Here is a 16038-nt window from a genome sequence, read left to right as displayed (position 1 = left end):
GCCTAGGCTTCCAGCCCCCACCTCGGGCCCAGCTCCTGGCCACTGCCGATGCAGATCTTTGTTTCATTTTGAAGAAAAGGTCCCTGGAGACCTCTCCTACCTTTTGCCAGACCATTGGTGTCTCAGTGTGTGTGTAAACAAGAAGTCTGAGTTATGGGGAAGTTGTAGGAGAGTTCCTCAGAATTAGTCAGACCTTCATGACAACAGAAGCACAGCATTTTCTAAAACATTAAAAATCTTAATGACACTAAAACTCCAGGATGGTTGGGCCAGTGGGGAATAAATCATGTTAACTAAGAAAGCAAGGGAGGGAGCTACTGAGAATATCAAGGTTGGAATCCATATTGCTTCCAGCCAGAGGCCAGTTCCTGGTCGGTGGCTCCCATGCTGGTCTCCGATGTTCAGGAAGTGGTGTCAGCAGAGACTGAGCTGCACCCTTTCTTTGGACAGATGGCAGGAGAAGAGAACGTCAAGGAAGAGCTCAGATCCCAGGATGCTTCCAGCAACTTGAACCAGCATGAGGCAGCAGGGCATCCACATTCCTGGTCTCTGGAGATGCTGTTACACAGACTGAGGGCTGACCACACCAAGCAGGATGACAAGTTTGCCAACCTCCTGGATGCGGTGGGGGAGTTTGGCACATTCCAGCAGAGGCTAGTGGCCCTCACCTTTATCCCCAGCATCATGTCAGCCTTCTTCATGTTTGCTGACCACTTCGTGTTCACAGCCCAAAAGCCCTATTGCAACACCAGCTGGATCCTGGCAGTGGGCCCCAACCTGTCTGAAGCTGAGCAGCTGAATCTGACCATACCCCGAGGACCCAATGGCAGTTTCCTGATGTGCCTCATGTACCTTCCTGTGCCTTGGAATCTGGATTCTATCATCCACTTTGGCCTCAACGACACAGACAAATGCCAAGATGGGTGGATCTATCCTGATGCTAAGAAGAGATCGCTGATCAATGAGGTATGTCGTGTCATGGGTTGTCTGTAACTACCCTACAGGCTCAGAGTTGTGCCTCCCACCCTCACTGAACCGAGGCTCAGAGATGGGAAGCCATTGGCCTGAAGTCACCCTGCAGAGGCAGGGCCTGGGCAGAAAATTAGGACTCCTGCTGCCCAGTGCTGGCCCTGCCTATCTGTACAGTACATTTGGGGTAGAGATGGGTACTGCACGGCAGGGTTTCCTTCCATCTGTCCAAGAAATCACTCCTGTAGTTGTGGCTCTGACCTTAGAACTCATAAAAAGTAGGGCTCGGGGAAAGAAGCAGCTTTGAGGCATCTCTTACGGGGCTTCCCAACCCGAGCTGCAATCTAGGCCCTTTATAACACAGACCACACTAGCATGAATCTGCAGGATGGGCCTGGCATCTGCCTTTGGGAAAGGGTCTGCACTGATTCCTGCCCTTGCTCAGTTACCCCCTGCCCCCGCCACACATCTTGGCCTGTGCCTCTTGTCACTCTCTCCAGGCCCAGCTCTCAGGGTGGAGCAGGTGCTGGAGGGGTTGCAGAGGTAGCAGAGCAGAGGCAACAGCTGAGGCACGCTGCACACAGTTACTTGCCCCTACCCCTATAGATCCCACCCTGGGATGAGGCTCAGTCTCTGGACCCAAAGGTGGGCGCCCGTGACCAGTCCCTGTGTCTGACCCACAGTTTGACTTGGTATGTGACGCGAAGACGAAGAAGGACACTGCACATATCATGTTCATGGCAGGAATCCTGATAGGCTCTCTCATCTTCGGGCTCATAACTGACAAGTGAGTCCGCAGGAGTTTCTGCTGGCCCCCGGGCCATCCCACCTCCTCCTCATGGGCATTCAGGGTTGGAGTGTGTCAGGCTGAGGGAGGTGAGGATAAGGGTTCTCCAGGGACCCATGGATGGCTCAGGGCCTGGCCCAGGTATATCAGGCTGGGGCCAGCCAGGGAGATCCGTGCGCTTGGTGCAGCCTCCCTTTGACGCCTGTAGGATGGGCCGCTACCCTGCTATCCTGCTGTCACTGCTGGGGCTGATCATCTTCGGCTTTGGGACAGCCTTCGTGAACAGCTTTCACCTGTATTTGTTATTTCGCTTTGGCATCTCGCAGTCAGTGGTGGGCTACGCCATCAGCAGCATTTCTTTGGGTGAGACTGGGCCTCAATGGGGCAGGGCGGGGTGGCACAGGGACATGGTGGCATAGGCGGGTGACAAGGGGAAGTAGTGGCAGGGGGCGTGACATCATAGCCAGATGGCAAGGGGGCGTGGCATGGCTGCAAGAAGGCATGGCAGGTTTGTGGTGGCGTGGGCACCTGCTGGGAGCCCACAGGACACAGAGTCAGAGGCCTAATTGGACAGGCAGAAGGGGAAGGGATCGCCATTCCTGGCTGCCTGGAGATGCCAGAGAATCAGTACCCTGACTGCTCTTCCACCTTCATCTCCTTCCTAACTCCCTCATACCCCACACCTTCCACCGCACACTCCTTGCATACCCCCAAGCCCCATGAGTTACATTTATTGAGCCCTTAAGAAAGGCCATGCAAAAAAAAAAAAAAGAAGGAGGAGGAGGAGAAGGAGGAGGAGGAGGAGAAGAAGGAAAGAAGAAAGGAGAAGAAAAGAAAAAAGGAGCAGGAGGAGGAGGTGGAGGAGGAGGAGAAGAAGAAAGAGAAGGAGAAGAAGAAGGAAGAACCAGATAGCTGCTAAGAAGAGCCAGGCAGCTGCTAAGCCCTTTATATGCATTGTCTCATTTCCTCCTGATGCGACTCTCTTCAGCAGGCAGTATTCTATTACTCCTTCAGCTGGGGAGGACTCTTGAGCCTCAGGGAAGTTAACCAACTTGCACAGGGTCACACAGCAACTAAGTGAAGAAGCTGGGACTTCAACCCAGGCCTATGAGATACTAAAGCACCCAGTGCAGCCTTATAGCTGCAGCTGCCTAGTTGCTTGGGGTTTCCTGGCAGGAGAACCTCTTCTCATTGGGATCCTTAGGCCTAGGTGGCCAAAGCACGAATACACTCAGAACAAAGACAAGGACAGTGGTTCCTTCCCTGACCATGTGTCGGGCCACATGTCTGGTATTGTGTCTTTTCTATGAGAGGCACATGGTCAGACAGGGGGTGTGCAGAGGGAGCAGCCAGGTGGAGTGGGAAGGAAGCTGTGTGTATGATTAGGAGACAAGGGTGTGCCCTGGCGGGAACAGAAGTGCTCTACCAGGCTCTGAGGGGCTGTCTCTGGACCCAGTGCAGGGACAAGCAGAAGAAGCTTTGCCTGATCTCAACTGTCCGGAGGAGGTGGGGATACCCAGGAAGGCTGAATGCAAGGGCAGCCCTGGGGACCCTGAAGTGACCATGGTTTTGTCCTCTTGGCTTCTGCACAGCCGCTGAGTGGTTAGTGGGCGAGCACCGGGCCCACGCCATTATCCTGGAACACTGCTTTTTCGCTGCTGGGGCCATGTTGCTGACGGGGATCGCCTACAGTCTTCCCCACTGGCGGCTGCTGTTTCTGGTGGGTGGGGTACTTGCGGTCCCCCTCATCTCCTATATCTGGTGAGCAAGCGAGTACAGGGCATGTACAGGGCTGGGTCTGATGGGCTGGGTGTCGATGAGAGTGGAGGGTCCTTGAAACTGTGGGAATGGGTGGGATTTCCCCTGGGAGAAAGTGCCTGTGGATGGGATGAGATAGGAAGGCACCAAGGGCAGAGCCTCTGAACCTCAGCATTAATCTCCTCCCTGACCCAGAGAAGACCCTCAAAGAGATATCAGAGAGGTGGTCAGAAAACCAGGAGGAAGAGTGTTGAAGGCCAAGGGTTTAAGGACAAGGGAAGGGTCATTGTTGAAGGCAAGAGGGGTGAGGCTGGGAAAGGGTCTGCCAGCCTTGGTGACCTTCTTGAGGTGGCTTCACTGTAGTGGCAGAGGGTTAAGGAGTGACTAGGAGCAGAAGAAATTCAGCCAGGAGATGACTTTCATAGAAAAAGGGAGAAAGGGATGATTTACACGGGCAACTAAGAGTCAGGGAAGAGTATCAGATGTTTTGAATGTAGGGGAGTCACAGGCAGGAACCTAAGAGATTGAAGCTGGGAGAGGACAACTGATGGGGCAAAACTTGGAGGAATAAGGGTTGATAACAAAAGTGAGATGCCACAGCTAACCTAGGGCAGGTGGGGAAAAGAGAGGGACAAAAGAGAAGGCCGAGAGGGAGGTGAGAAGAAACTGAAAGAACTCACGTGTGAAGGGTTAGGCAGTTCTGCATGAAACAATGATCATATTTAATCTTGACATTATTACATTTAATCTTGACCCCTCTAGAAGAAGTATACTACTCCCATGTCATGGGAGGTGGGGAGGAGGGAGAACTGAAGCTTCTGAGGGTGGAAATAACTTGTCCAACATCACACAGCTAGAAAGTGGGGCACCTGGGATTTGAACTCAGGGACCGTCTCCAATGCCCCTGCATTTTAACTGTACCATGTGTAGTAAGGATGATAAAGGATGGGGTTAACAGCATGGGAGCTGGAAGCAGTGGCTCATGCCTGTAATCCCAACACTTTGGGAGGCTGAGGTGGGAGGAGTGCTTGAGGCTAGGAGTTTGAGACCAGCCTGGGCAACACAGCAAGACCCTGCCTCTATACAAACTTTTAAAATTAGCCAGACCTGGTGGCACACACTTGTAGTCCCAGCTACTTGGGTGGCTGAGGTGGAGGATCACTTGAGCCCAGGAGATCATGGCTGCAGTGAGTTATGATTGCATCACTGCACTCCAGCCTGGGCAGAAGAGTGAGACCTTGTTTCAAAAAAAAAAAAAAAAAAACATTCAGTCCAGTTCAATTAAAAACTTTAATCTTACATCAGATCCACAGCTTTTTCCTGGCTCCTCGCTCAGGATAGTGGCCAAGGGGGATGAGGTCTGTTCTGACCTATTGTTCTTCCTCCTATCTCCTCGTTCTGATTTTCCAGGTTCTAGGCATGGAATAGGGACATCAGATAAAATAGACCAAAGAATGACCTGGCAGGGACTATTATAGTCTCTCAGGGTCCTCTGTAGGGTAGATATTCAAATGCCATCACTCTTGGGTCCATTCGTGGGTCTTCTGAGCACTGGAATTTCCTAACGATCCCAGTGCTCTGTTTGTGACCTCCCTCAGCTCCTGTCCCTGGCAGTTCACCCCACAGCCTCTTTCTGTAGGGATCTCCTCATCCCAGCACATGGGGTGCCTTTAAGACAGCAGGGTCCACTTGGCCAAAAAACCCCACTGTTCCCCAGCCTCCACCCTGTTGTGGTGGGTTGCTCCATTCAACCTTCTGCCTTCATTATACCCAGATGAGAGATGGGCATCATTCTCTGGGTTTATGTAGGCCCTCAAACTCCAGGTGACACATATTAACTCTCCTATAATCTCTCTTACTGTCTGGAATACCAGCGCAAGCCCCCATGTTTCTGAATTAGCAAGTTCCAGCCAGAGTGGGATGGTAGATGTCTTTTTTAAAAGGCAGTCCCCTCATCTGTCTAAGGAGTTCTCTTTAAAGAACTCCCCTTTGCCTAGCTTGAATAGATGAGAGCTGTATGCGGAGTGAGGAGGAGAGATTCAAGACCCTGTCCCTTCCATGAACTGGATTTCCAGCCTCTATTGCTGTTAGCAATGAGCACCAATGTGCTCTGGGTGCTCAAGGTCCCTCTTTTGACATAGTTATGTCCCCTAGGCTGTGGCACTCTGGGCCTGTGATAGGAGGGGCAGTACCAATGATTTCTAATGTATCTTTGGGGTTTTTCTTTTAGTGTCTTCATGGATAGTTCTGCTGATTTGTACTGGCCTCCTTACCAAACAGTAGCTTGGCCACATCCTTGGTGTTTTCTCCCAAACACACTTTGTTATTCATGGAAAATGAATAAACAACATGGCTAACACGAGCATTTGACAAATCTTTAAGTTCTGCTTCCCTTTTAATTATAAATTCTAATTAGTTTCTGTCTTCTCACATTTTACTGTAAGTAGTCAAGAGAAGCCATACCGCACCCTCAGCACTTTGCTTAGAGACTTCTTCCACCAAATGTCCTATTTCATCACTTACGAGTTCCTTCTTTCACAAACACTAGGGCATGAATACAGTTCAGCCAAGTTCTTTGCCATTTTGTAGCAAGGATTGCCATTTCTGCAGTTTCTAATAGTTCCTCATTTGCATCTGAGACCTCATCAGAATATCTTTATTGTCCATATTTATGTCAACATTCTGTTCATGACATCTTCAGTGCGTTTGTTACATCTCTCCCATCGTGTCCTCCCTCCCATTCTCTTTGTCCTTGAGAGTTGGTATCCTTTTTTTATTCCTGTTTTTTCAGTGGACATGAGGCCAATCCCCCATCTTTTTGAAGAAGTCTCAGTTTAATGACTTTCTTTAGGAGAGTTCCACAGCCTTAGAGTGGAAAATGATGACTGATTGCTGAACCCTGGTGGGAGAGAGGAGGAGCAGGGCAGGTATAAGGAATGAAGTTGTCTCTAGTGTCTTGAGTGTGTGTTTATGGCAACTAGCCAGAATCGTGGTCAGGGAGGGAGTGGTGGTGTAAGAAATCAGCAGGCATAGTTTTATCAAAAAGTTATACCACCTTAGGGGACTGAGGCTGTACCAGTCCCCAAGTACATAGCTCTGCCTCTGTGCTCTTGGGCAAGCCTTTACTTCTCGAGCCTGGGAGTAAAATGTGGATAATCATACTAGGTCCAGGTTTGGATGAAGATTAAACAAGACTATATATACAAGGGCACTGAGCACCATTTTTCACACATAAGTGCTTTTTATGGCAATCTGTGTGGATTCTGACAGCCTGAGAGGATGGGAAAAAACAGAGAGGACTTATTCTGAGGTCAAAGGCAATAGAGATGTGGCAGGGGAGAGACGGGACAGAGTAGAGACCTTCACTCACCCCTCCATTCACCCAGGCAGAGTGCTGGGCACTGGGGTCAGACCCAGGATCCTGCCTCCTCACACTCCTCAGGCTGTTGGGGAGATAGGGAACAGGAGAAATCCCAACTAAAAGCATGGGAGCTCTACAGGAGGCTGTGGCATGGAGGTCGGAGCCCTCAGTGTGCCTGAGCAGATAGGGATGGCCCCCCTAGATAGAAAAGGAGAGAGCTCTCGGTGATAACCGAGGGCAAATCAAGGAGGCTGGAGACAGAGGCAGCCAGTGGTCAGGGTGTCACTTAGCAGCAGTGGAGGCCATGTGAGGCTTAGACAGGGGAAGGGCTGACTGCCAGGGAGGAGCAGAGGGCAGCTCAAGGTCAGTGGTGGCCTTCAAGGCCCTGACATCTGAATCACCTCATGCTGGCACAGGATGGCCACAGATGGGGCCACGAGAGGGCCAGCAGGGGTCTCTGGGCATCATAGAACAATGAGATAAGAGAGGGGCTGGCCACGCAGGATTCTCCCGGAGTCCCCACGGTGGCTGATGACGAAAGGGAAGGTGAAGGAGGCCAAGCAGATGCTGTGCTACGCTGCAAGTGTGAACAAGACGACCATTCCTTCAAATCTGCTGGATGAGGTAAAGGGCTTCCAGCCAGGAGTGGGGCCGGAGCAATGGGCTGTAGAAGGGCCCCTTCCCTCCTCATCCCTTCAGGTCGGACATTGGTCCAGAGGGTGCCCCCAGTCCACTGCTTAAGGACAATGGTGACAGCAAAATTGAACCCTGCCAGGGAAGGCCAGACGCCAGCTGGCACTTTCAGGGACAGGCAGGCCTTGTGGGTGCTGTGGGGCTGGGGAGCAAGCTGGGGTCTTTGCTCTGCCTCTGACTGGTTCTGCTTGTTCTGTAGGTGCAGCTGCCCAGAAAGAAGATGACTCAGGCCTCTGTCCTGGACTTCTGTAAGAATAGGCAGCTCTGCAAGGTGATCTTGGTGATGAGCTGCGTGTGGTGAGTATCCAGGGCCCGCTGGCAGGGACTGCAAACAGGTGCGCAGGCTGGAAACTTTAGAGAGGATGGGAATGGTCAGGCTGCAGGGAAGGCAGCCCAAGGACACAGATCACAGGTCTCTGTGCTTATTTCTCTCCTCCGTTCCTACCCTGACCCTTGCTGCTCTGCCTCTGTCTTTATTCCCGGCTCTGTGTGTGTGTGTGTGTGTGTGTGTGTGTGTGTGTGTGTATGATGCGCACGTGCCTCCTGGCTTCATCCAGGTTTACCGTCAGTTACACCTATTTTACGTTGAGCCTGAGAATGAGAGAGCTGGGCGCGAGCGTCCACTTCAGACATGTGGTCCCCAGCATCATGGAGGTGTCTGCCCGGCTGTGCTGCATCTTTCTCCTCCGGCAGATTGGGAGGAAGTGGAGCCTGGCTGCGACTCTCCTCCAAACCATCGTCTGGTGCTTGCTTCTCCTTTTCCTCCCTGAAGGTACAGCTCCTCCTTCCCCCGAGGGTTGCCCACCGCCTTCCTGCTTCTCAAACCCTCCCCACTGCCGCCCGCCCTGGCCAGCCACCCAGACACCCTGGGAATCAGCCTCCTGCACCTATAGCCCACCCACCCCACAGAGGCCCCAGCACCTCCAGTCCCTGGAGCACTGCCCTTCCTGGGTGGGGTCTCCCAGACAGGGCGCCCACACTCTCTCGGAGGCCTGAGGAAGGAGGGTGTACTTGCCAGAGGACAGCAGGCAGCAGCCTTCTTCCACCAGATTCCAATCCACCTTAGAAGTAGGTCTAATGGTTACACGTGAATAGATGATGGCAAAAATATTCCTTCAACTGCTGCCCAGGCCCACCTGTCATCCGTAGCCCCTTTGACTGGGAAATGCCTGTTGTTCTCTGTAGCTGCACCAGGAATAATCTGCCCACTGAAAATTGAGTGTCATGTGGGGCTCAGCACTCAGGAACAGCTCTTGTGTGGAGGCCCCTCCTTTCCAGAGGGGCTGAGTGCTGCGTTCCTGCGGGCTTAGCACTAGAAAAGGAAACAGGAAGGGCTGGTGTTATCTTCAGAATCTCAAAGAGCCCTAAGCAGTGGATACCCACAGGTCCTAGAGCTGGAGCGATCTGTGCAGCACACGCGCTTAGAATGACTGCCTGCGGAGCCTTTTCACAGTCCAGCGAGGGCAGCGGAGGCTAGATCCGGGCCCGCTGGAGGGGTTCCCTCCCTTTCTCCAGGGCTGGAATTGTGTGTGTCTGGATTAGGACCTTTCCACTCCCAGATGCTGGCAGTGTAGATTGGGTAACACAAAATGTGAAAACAAATTTATTATTGAATGTTTATTGCCTGGTGGTTTTTAAAAAAGCGGGTCTATGCTGAGTCAAGCAGAAATATGTAAACTCAGAAGTGTGAGAGAAACTAGGAATGGACTCCCCAGTAGATAAAACTGGATCTCTGATTTCATCCCAGAGACAAGAAAAGCCAGGACTGGAATGGGAGTGAGGCTGGGGCAGGGTCCTGCAGAGGCTGACAGGCAGGCAGGCAGGGGCTGAAGCCCCCAGCTTCACCAGGTCTGAGGAATGGGCTTTCTCCAGTTTCCCCTTCATTGTGCCGGTCTAGCTAGCCAGAAAACATCCTGGAATGTTTGGGACCTATCCCAGCCATTCAGGCCCCAGGAACCAAACACCCCCTTGCTCTGAGCACCTTGCAGAGCCCTGGTGGTACAGCCCTGAGCAGGGGTTCCAACCCAGAGGACACAGGCCTGGCCCTGAGTGGATCCCCAGTGGGGTGAGGAAGCTGCAGTTGGGTGAGGAGGTGGAGCGAAGACACAGCCTTGGAGGCAGAGATGGGGGTGTTGGGTGTAGCATGGGAGACAGTGGCTTGAGAGGCCATGGGGGTCCCAGGGGACCTCCCCACCCCTGCTGACCAACTCTGCACTGCACATGTCCTGCCTTCTGGACTGACTGGGCCTCTGACAGCTTGCCCCTCCTCTGATGGAATGCCTGAGCCTGCTGGCCAACTGGGCAGGTGGTGGGGAAGGCTGCTCAGATGCCTTCTAGGAGGGGTCAAGGGAGAGCTGATGGGCGGGCCTCCTTCACCCGCCCCAGGGGAGGATGGCCTCAGACTCAGGCGGCCACGTTGTCCAGCCACAGGGCGGAAATCCATGACGATCTTGGTGCTCACACTTGGAGAGTTCAGCCTGGCCGCCACTGTCACTGTGTTCTTCCTCTACACCGCCGAGCTCCTCCCCACTGTACTCAGGTATGGGGTCTGGTGGGTGAGGGGGCCGTGGCGGCATGGGCAGGGACTGACAATGACAAGATTAATGCAGCAAGTAAGACAAGCATTCGCCTGGTGACAAGCACTGTGCTAAACAGTTTACATAAGTGATCTCATTTAAACACCCCAGAAAATCCCCCAAATGCCATCGCTAACCCTATTTCAGATGCAAGACCAGATAGATGAAGGCACTCGATTAAGGGCAGACAGAGCAAGCAGCAGAGCTGGGATTTGGACCCAGGCAGCCTGACTCCAGCCCCTGCCTTGCACTCACTGCCTGCAAAGTGTTTGGGCCACTCGGAGGCTCAGACCCTTCCCTGAGGTTGGTGATGGGGGCACTATCTTCCCGCCTGGCTGGCATCACTGCCTGCGTCCTCTCCCTGCACTTCCACACAATGCTGCATGGTTTCTGCCTCTCCCCCTCCTCATCTCCTTTGAAGAGGCCCAGAAGAAATTATTGTCTACTTGGAATCACACAGTGAGGACGGGACAGGGTGGAGACTGGAGGGTGTGGGGTTTCATGTAGCTGCTGGCCGGGCCCAGCCTCTGAACCCGACAGACCTCTCAGAGGAGCTCTCACCTCCACTTTCAGGGCGACAGGTCTGGGACTGGTGTTTCTGGCCTCGGCGACTGGAGCCATCTTGTCCTTGACAATCATCAACCAGACCCCCTCCTTCCTGCCCATCTTTCTGTGCTGCGTCTTAGCCATCGTGGCCTTTTCCCTCTCCTTCCTGCTACCGGAAACGCGAGATCAGCCCCTCTTCGACAGCCTGGACCACTCCCCACAGATGAGGTAGGTGTGGGAGCCCCTGGGCTGTGCCAGCACGGGGCCTGGCTCTGAAGCCTTGGTACAGAGAGCATGTGGGGCGCTGTCCATCCCCGCTCCTCTGCCAGAGAGCCTGTGACCTGAAGGCTGCCATGTCTGCAGCAGTCTCCCTGCTCCTCTGGCTGCTGCTGCCTACCTGCTCCCACCCAGCCTCTGCCAGCTCCCATCTTGCTGCCCCTCCTGACCCGGGCTGGGCCGTGTCGTCTCCTTTCCTTGCCCCTGCCTGCCTGTCTGGATGGGGGCATTGCTTTTGGGCATACCCTCCAGGGGCACTCCTCCCAGAGGCTCCCTCTCCTCCCAGGGACAGAGGACTGGCTTGGAACCAACTCTGAGTACATCTCTTTTCCTGTCTGAACTCCTAGTTCCTCATAAAAAACCCAGTCTTGCTGAAGGACTCTGGCCTCTTGGTCCCAGCAGCCCAGGACCCCATTTGGGAACTGGGCTCCACCCAACACCTCCGTGGGCACTTCTGGCCTCTGATCGCCCAAGTGTCCCCTGGAAAAGACTTGTCATGATTGGCAGAACCATCCCTTCTGGGATTTGGGCCAATGAACATGCTCTCCCTGGACCTGAGGGGACCCGAGCAGCAGGATGGAGCAGAAGTTGCCGAGGCCCTAGAGTGTCCTCTGCTCTGTGCCACAGGAGTCACTGCCTCTGGCCTTTCTCTGCCCTCCTCCCTACCATCTTCCTTCCTCCTGCCCTCCCGCCCTGCTGTCATTCGACTCACACATGCTAGGCACTGTGCCAGGGCTTGACTGTCAAAGGTCAGAGGTCAGCACTCCCCACCCTTGAGAAAGCCATAGCTTATGTGAAGACAGATAATGCAAACAGCTACTGCTAGCGGATTCTGACAGTTGGATGTACAGGATCTATAGGAACCTAACAAGGGAAGAATGTTCATTTGGGGAGTCGGGGAAAATGTCACAGTGACATCTGAGTAGGGCTTTGAAGGATGGATAGAAACTTGCCCCACCGTAGAGAGAGGAAGTTCAGTGCCGCACAGGGAGAGCAGATAGTGGTTATGGGCACAGGTTCCCTGTGCCACAACCTAGTGTGTGCGTGGAGAAGTTACCTCATACCTCTGAGACTCAGTTTCTTCATTTGCAAAGTGGAATGAGAACAGAGTAATAACAATAGCTAAGATGTATTGAGCATTTGCTATGTGTTAGACCCTGTTCTATACATACCTTATCTCTCTCTATCCTCAAAACAATCAAATGCAAGGTAGGTCCTATCACTATTCCCATTTTACAGATAAGAACATTGGGGCACAGAGAAGTAAGGCCATGTAGCCCAGCCATCCCCCATGGGTTTTTTTTGAGAGGATTAAACCTACATAAAGCAGCTGGCACAGGGTCTGGCATGTGGCAAGTGCTCAGTAAATGCTAGCAGTGAAGATGGTGGACCAACTTCAAAGACACAGGAAAGAGAAGGGTCTCGCGAGGGTTGGAAGCTGGAGCAGGCCTGATTCTGGAGGCTCCTGGCAAAGCTCGACTGGGGACCTGCCGGAGTGAGAAAGGCTCACCTCTTGGGAACGCAGGGTTAGGTGCTGCTGAAGGCACAAGCTGCTGCTTTTCTCAGCTTTTGGAAAGATGTGGCCCTGGACTTATCCTCTGATGGCTCTTTCAGGAATAAGGTCAAGGACATGACGCCTGAGGATACGTCATCTGACGATATGTCATCTGATGATATGTCTGAAGAAGCGGCCAAGAACGTCATTCTCAATGCCCAGATCCTGAGATTAGTCCCATACCCTGTCTCCAAACCTGCCTAGGATCAATAAAGAGGAAGCAAACATCCAGGCTCCCCGAGGGCCAGGCCCCCAGACCATCTTGGGTTGGAATTGAGTGGCCAAGTATGGGGTCGTGGATTCCAGGCCACAGATTCCAGGCCCAGTTCAGTCTGTGGGGCAGAATCAGTCCTGCTCCCGGACCAGCACTTGACATTAAAAAAAAATGGCCCCCCTTCTGCGGGAGCTCTGCTGTGATTCATTCCAATAAAGGTACAATGTTGGTCTTGAGATGGCTGGGTCAAAGTTGGCCATGTGTGGAGAGTGCAGAGGCCCTTGGCCTGGAGGAGGATGGGTCAGACAGACTCCTTAGTGTCTTTGTCTAATCACTCAGGGACAGTAAGGAGCTCTCTGGATGGGGGCAGGGGAGTGGGGAGGGCAATGTCAATGAGGGCCAGAGGTGGAGCGAGGGCAAGACTGTGTCTGCACACCAACCACACCTGCTAGCCCACGCATCCGCTAGCATGGCGGGTTTCCACCTGAAGCACAGACTGAGGACAGATTTCAAAGCTCCATTTTATGCACTAGTCAGGGCAGGGATGGAATGTAAAGGAACAATGAGAACTTCTCTCATTTGTCCCATTGTACAGGGCTTTCTCACCATCTTTTCACTGATGTTACAAATAAGCATGGCCTTGGGAATTACCCAAATCAGTCCACATCCCTGGGGATGCTTTCCTGATGGCTCCATCCTAGCTGACCTCTGGCCTCCACCACTCTGAGGATAAACCCGCATACCCCAGCTCACATCCTAACTGCCCTGCAGGTGATTCTGCCCTTCCCAGCTGGCATGGGGGCTCTGCCAGGCAGGGCCCAGGACTCCTCAACCAGACTGTGAAGTCCTTGGGTCAGGCCCTTGGCACTACCTCCTCTCTCCCTGGGAGAGGAGGAGTCGGGGCCTGTCTTACCTCCTCCATGCTTGCCTAGTTTATTGGAAGATCATGGGCTTGCAGAGAATAGCTCTGGTTCGACTCCTTGTTGCCTCTGAGGGAGGAAGACAGATAGGCATGTCAGTTCTCATGGAGCCAGGGCAGCAAGGCCATGGATCTCCCAGGCAGGTTGGAGTCCAGTGAAGCAGGGAGTGGCCTCCAGCATTCCTGGCACTCTGGCCCGGCACACTGCTTTGCGCATGTGCTCCCAAGCTTTGGGGCACCAAGAAGCTGGTGTCCGTGCCTTTCCCTTTCAGTGTCATTTTCTGTGCCTACTGTTCTTAACTGGGTTTCCTCGTATGGTCTCCAAAGTGGGGTTTGAAGGGACTGGAAAGGGATCTCGTGAAGTATCTGTCCATAGGACCACAGGATGGAGAAGTCTGTGTTGCTCTTTCTGGCAGAGGCCTGTGTGTGAGCTGTGATGCCAACATATTAGCCTTATTTAAACACCTCTCCTCAAGTTACTTTGCCAGGAATCACCTAGTGCCATAGGGGACAGGAGGAAGACAGGGGTCAGGACAGAAAACTGATGGGGCAGTGTGGGTGTGAAGGAGCTGGTTGTACAGGCTGTGGCTGTCAGCAAGACCAACTGCACTCCTACACGCTTTCAATTTTTCTTAGGTGGCCAAGGCTTGTCAGTCAGTTCCAGATAGGACCTATCTAGTTGTTTACTGAATCAATGGCTATTATTATTATTATTATTTTGAGACAGAGCCTCTCTCTGTTCCCCAGGCTGGAATGCAGTGACTGGATCTTGGCTCACTGCAAGCTCCACCTCCTGGATTCACACCATTCTCCTGCCTCAGCCTCCCAAGTAGCTGGTACCACAGGCGCCCACCACCACGCCCAGCTAATATTTTGTATTTTTAGTAGAGATGGGGTTTCACCGTGTTAGCCAGGATGGTCTCAATCGCCTGACTTCGTAATCTACCCATCTCAGCCTCCCAAAGTGCTGGGATTACAGGCGTGAGCCACCGCACCCAGCCTGGCTAATATTATTTAGAGTTTGACATTACGTATTTTATTGGACTAGACCCATGCTGTCCCATACAGCAGCCACTAACCAGACGTAGGTATTGAGGGCTTAAAATGTGCCTAGTCTGGGAGGCCAAGGTGGGCGGATCACCTGAAGTTGGGAGCTCGAGACCAGCCTGGCCAACATGGTGAAACCCCCTCTCTACTAAAAATACAAGAATTAGCCAGGCGTGGTGGGCGCCTGTAGTCCCAGCTACTCGGGAGGCTGAGGCAGCAGAATCACTTGAACCCTGGAGGCGGAGCTTGAGGTGAGCCGAGATCGTGCCATTGCACTCCAGCCTTGAGCGAGGCTCTGTCTCAAAACAAACAAACAACAACAACAAATGTTGCTAGTCTGATTTGAGAGGTGCTGTAACTGTGAAAAACACACGGGATTTCAAAGGCTTAGTACAATATAAAACATAAAACATCTCAATATTTTTCAATATATCTCAATAGTATAGATCATATGTAAAAATGGCAGCATTTTGGATATATTGAGCAAAAAAAACATTAAAATTAATTTCACCTATTCTTATTTATCTATTTTAATTTTACTTTAAGTTCTGGGATACATGTGCCGAAGGTGCAGGCTTGTTACATAGGTATACATGTGCCATGGTGGTTTGCTGCACCCATCAACCCGTCATGTAGGTTTTAAGCCCCACATGCATTAGGTATTTGTCCTAATGCTCTCCTTCCTCTTTCCTCCCATCCCCTGACTGGCCCCAGTGTGTGATGTTCCCCTTTCTTTGTCTATGTGTTCTCATTGTTCAACTCCCACTTATGAGTGAATACATTATTATTATTATTATTTTGATAATATGCGGTGTTTGGTTTTCTGTTCCTTGTGTTAGTTTGCAAGGATGATGGTCTCCAGCTTCATCCATTTCCCTGCAAACGACATGAACTAATTCTTTTTTATGACTGCATAGTATTCCATGGTGTATATGAACTGCACCTATTCTTAAAAATGTTTTGAAATGTGACTACCAAAAATTTTAAAACTATACATGACTTGCTTCTGTATCTCACATTATAGTTCTATTACATAGTACTAGACTAGAACATTCCTTTTGTTGGTCTCACACATCATTCTTATCACACAGGTATCTTGGTGTAATGACTAAAATTAAATGCCAAAATTGTATGAAATTGTCTGCTGTCAATAAATTCTCTTTCTCACACATGTGATATTTTTATGATACAATAGACAGTGTTGACATGTCGGCAGGGGCCTCCCTGTGTGCAGAAAGAGAGAGAGAGAGGTCAGTAATCTTGCAGCTTGTGATGGTACCCGTGGATGCCTGTGAACTGTGAATTCTGGAGCTCTAATTTCCTGGTCACTGACTACT

At 51.9% G+C, this 16038-nt stretch overlaps 1 protein-coding gene across 1 annotated transcript; it reads left to right on the top strand.

Annotated features, from left to right (window-relative positions):
* The first annotated feature begins 168 nt into the window (after positions 1-168).
* SLC22A14 (solute carrier family 22 member 14) lies at positions 169-15831 on the top strand. Its single transcript, XM_007971748.3, has 10 exons — positions 169-966; positions 1653-1756; positions 1965-2119; positions 3349-3517; positions 7379-7499; positions 7768-7865; positions 8126-8340; positions 9954-10107; positions 10718-10918; positions 12581-15831. The coding sequence occupies exons 1-10, from the start codon at positions 385-387 to the stop codon at positions 12723-12725; spliced, it is 1944 nt and encodes a 647-aa protein (XP_007969939.3). The 5' UTR covers positions 169-384; the 3' UTR covers positions 12726-15831.
* Positions 15832-16038: the final 207 nt, after the last annotated feature.

Source organism: Chlorocebus sabaeus, chromosome 15 (genome assembly GCF_047675955.1).
Source record: "Chlorocebus sabaeus isolate Y175 chromosome 15, mChlSab1.0.hap1, whole genome shotgun sequence".
In the NCBI taxonomy this organism is placed as follows: Eukaryota; Metazoa; Chordata; class Mammalia; order Primates; family Cercopithecidae; genus Chlorocebus; species Chlorocebus sabaeus.
The sequence above is the reverse complement of the archived record's forward strand: the minus strand, read 5'-3'. Positions and strand labels throughout refer to the sequence as shown.

Bases quoted from the DNA above. Each gene is read 5' to 3' on its own strand.
- SLC22A14 (XM_007971748.3), top strand. From the start codon at position 385: ATGCTGGTCTCCGATGTTCAGGAAGTGGTGTCAGCAGAGACTGAGCTG. The intron at 2,120-3,348 runs GTGAGACTGGGC...GCTTCTGCACAG, and splicing joins CATCAGCAGCATTTCTTTGG to CCGCTGAGTGGTTAGTGGGC. The intron at 3,518-7,378 runs GTGAGCAAGCGA...CTGGCCACGCAG, and splicing joins CCCCTCATCTCCTATATCTG to GATTCTCCCGGAGTCCCCAC.